Source organism: Bolinopsis microptera, chromosome 13, assembly GCF_026151205.1.
Source record: "Bolinopsis microptera isolate Bmic1 chromosome 13, MBARI_Bmic_1.0, whole genome shotgun sequence".
NCBI classification, from domain to species: domain Eukaryota; kingdom Metazoa; phylum Ctenophora; class Tentaculata; order Lobata; family Bolinopsidae; genus Bolinopsis; species Bolinopsis microptera.
In genome coordinates, this window is record NC_087084.1 from 16346616 (window position 1) to 16350194 (window position 3579).

Here is a 3579-nt window from a genome sequence, read left to right on the forward strand (position 1 = left end):
TGTTTGAATCTGGTTCATTTCTACAGTTCGGCTTAAAGTGGATATAGCAACATTTCTTTATGTTGATATGCAGCAAGTTACTCTTCATATACTGATGAACAAGTTTAAGAATTTTATTAGCTTTGCAGTAAAGTGTTTTTGTACATTTATCTACAACAAATATGTTGGTGTCATCGGCAAAAAGTATAAACTTACCTAGGTCTGATGCTCTATATATTTCATTGATGTAAATAATGAAAAGCAAGGGACCTAATACTGACCCCTGAGGAACACCAAATATTACAGACAGTTTTTCGGATTCTTCTCCAAGTACTGAAACATATTGCTGTCTATTAGAAAGGTAACTGGCTATCAATTTATTTGCAGTCCCTCGAATTCCATAATCATTCAGTTTTTTAAGCAGTTTATCATGACAGATTGTGTCAAAAGCTTTACTTAAATCAATGAAGATGCCTAGTACGTGATTTTTATCTCTTAAAGATTTTTCAATGTAGTCGACAGAAAAGTTGAGTGCATGGCTTGTCGAGTGATTTTTTCTAAAGCCATATTGATTTTCATATAATAATCCTTGCGACTGAAAGAAACTGTAAAGCCTGGAGAATATGATTTTTTCAAGTATTTTACCGAATATTGCTAAGGTTGAGATAGGCCTGTAATTTTCAAGAAGCTCAGCATTTTCTTTCTTATATATTGGACTTATTTTACCTACTTTTAGGTCGTCTGGAAAAAATCCCTGTTGCATACATTCGTTGTACAATACCGATAGTAGTGGGCTAATTTTGCCTGATACTGCCTTTACTATATGTACTGGTATGTCGCTAGCCTTGCCATTCATAAGTTCCGATATGATCTTAGCCACCTCCTCAGGTGAGCAGTCATGTAGATATATATTAGCTGTATTCGATTTAGGTAAGAAGTCACAGAAACTTGGAAGCTGATTTATTTGTATCTCTCCTAGTTCTGTGTAGGCTGCATTAAGGTTAGATGCTAGGGATACAAAATACTTATTGAATTCATTAGCTATAACTCTGCGATCAGTTATCTTTTCATTGTCTATGGTAAATATAGGTCTGATATCACGTTTCTGTTTGCCACGAATTTTATTTATCAGTTCCCAGGTTTTCTTGGAATTTCCCTGAGTTTCAAGAAACTTGTCAGAATAATATTCAGATACAGCTTTTTTACGAACCTTTTTTAGAGCCTTTCTATATTCTTTGTAGTCATCATAACGGTTTCTTTTATTACAGCAGATAGAACACACGCATGTGCCCCCTTTTGTGTCAGTTTCGCCTTGTTTACACTTAACTTTCCTGACTTGATGAAAAAACATTATCTACAGCTCAATGCAGGAAAACCTGAGATTCTTGTTTTTGGGACACCGCTTGTTCTCCAGCAGCTGTCTATAGGTGGCGTGTTTGTTAACTCTGAGACGTGTGTCAGGCTGTCACCTGTTGCAAAGAACCTCGGATTCCGTCTCGACTCTCAACTAAACTTTGGTGAGCAAATCAAGCAACTTAAAACATCGTGTTTTCTGAAACTAAGAGACCTTGCTAAGATGAAAACATTCCTCACAACCAAACAGATGGGAACACTGACTCAAGCAATTGTAATCTCATCGCTTGACTACTGCAATGCGCTTTACTATGGTTGTAGTCAAGCCTCAATTACGCAGCTGCAGAACATTCAGAACCGAGCATGCCGTCTGGTTTTTGGATTAAAGAAGAGAGACTCAGTCGAGGAGAAGCTCAAATCCCTTCATTGGCTCAAGGTGAAGGAAAGGATTGAGTTTAAGTTATGTTTACTGATTTTCAAAGCAGTCAATGGTGTTGCTCCTGCATATCTGTGTGATCTAGTAACATTTGTTAGTTCCAGTAGCAGAAGAACTTCCTCCTTACACCTACCTGTCGGATCTACAAGATCGCACCCAAGAGCGTTTCAGACTGTTGCTCCGAAAATCTGGAATCAACTACCAATTGAAATTAAGACTTGTTCTGATGTTGATCTGTTCAAAACATTATTAAAAACTCACCTGTTTAAGAAAAGTTATGGCATGAGCGATTAATTGACAATATAACTTTATGTTATTTGCTTAAACTGTTTAGGATGCAACCTAATGTCATGATCTTTTTGAACTTATTAGCAATTAGACTGTTAGCTCGCTTCATAAGCATGTCATCTTCGTTCCAAAAACTTTTTATGTCCTATGCATACACTCCTTGATAGTTATCTTGATCTAGTATCTTTGTTTCACACAATAGAGCATAAGTTTTGTGGTTTATCCACTGGGCTTAGAGTTTGTGTTTAAACTACCAAATTTTATTATTATTATTATTATTCATTGCTTCAACCAAACCTCATCGTTTAATGAATCAACCAAACTTCACATTAAGCCTAGCTGTGCTCTATATATATCAGCTTGAGAAATACTGGCGGTCAACAAGCAAAGCCTCGTCGCTGCCAAATACCTGGGGTGGAATTCGTCTCTAAAGAGCCAGAAAAACCTATATTTCAATCTAATGAATTAATTGTGAGTAGATTCAGTAGAGTATTCTAGGAATGATGGTACTCGAATGAGGGGGATTGAATCTGTAACCTTTCGATTACTAATTGTCCAATCTACCACCGACATGCGAGAAAGAACTTTGTTCATGTAAACAGTTTAGATTTGAATTTGGAGCCACAAGGCGAAGGTTGATATTCAAATTTTTCTCCTAATATTTGAGATAGGGAATGTATTGATTTTTTGAAGGGTTGTTTTTATATAGGGTCAATGTGACAATTATGTGTATATTGTTTGAATAATTTCTACCACCGACAAGCCATTCATAATTTGTGTGACTGGTTCAATGTTATGCTTTTTTTTCCTGAATATCCTGAACTGATTGATAATTACTGAACTGATTGATTATCACTAGCTGACAAACAGTGTAGAGAGTTAAAGATCAAAATTCGTACAATCTTTTGGCTTAAGAGTCTGATATTAAGCATTGTGCTAGAATTGAAGCTCTATTGTGTTCTATATTTTAAGAAAGAAATGATTTCTAATATTTTAAGAAAGAAATGATTTCTAAAAACAGTGTAAATGATTTTTATTCTATATTTTATTGTTCTATTTTTTAAGAAAGAAATGATTTCTAAAAACAGTGTAAATGATTTTTATTTTTGGAATGTTTCGAACGAAGTTTTAGGGAAAATTGAAGGACCCAGTTATTTAAGCAATAAGGAGACACACAATGAATATCTTTGGTTTCATCCTTTTGTGGCAAAGAAACGTTTTTAAATCTTTATTCCACTGGGAAGTTTTAATTAATTATTTATATATAATGCATTAGATTTTATTAATTAATAAAATTGAATTTAATAAATTATTAATGTTGATGGAAGAATATATCTATTTGAATTATTTTTCTATTTAGTGCAATGATATTTTTTAGACACTTGTGATGATGTAATGTCATAATCTTTACTTACTTACTTACTTACTATATTCAATTATCCTATAATATCAGTGCTTTTTTGCATTCTTATTCTGAATTCTGTAGTGTAACTAAAAGCATTCAATTCTCAGGGTTGGTAGAT

At 34.0% G+C, this 3579-nt stretch overlaps 1 protein-coding gene across 1 annotated transcript; it reads left to right on the forward strand.

The window, feature by feature from the left end:
• Positions 1-1318: 1318 nt before the first annotated feature.
• LOC134824848 (uncharacterized) lies at positions 1319-1768 on the forward strand (the record flags this gene model as incomplete). The annotated part of the gene is made up of 1 exon (XM_063836824.1): positions 1319-1768. A coding segment is annotated over exon 1 (450 nt), but the record flags the coding sequence as incomplete, so codon positions are not given.
• Between the last annotated feature and the right edge of the window lie 1811 nt (positions 1769-3579).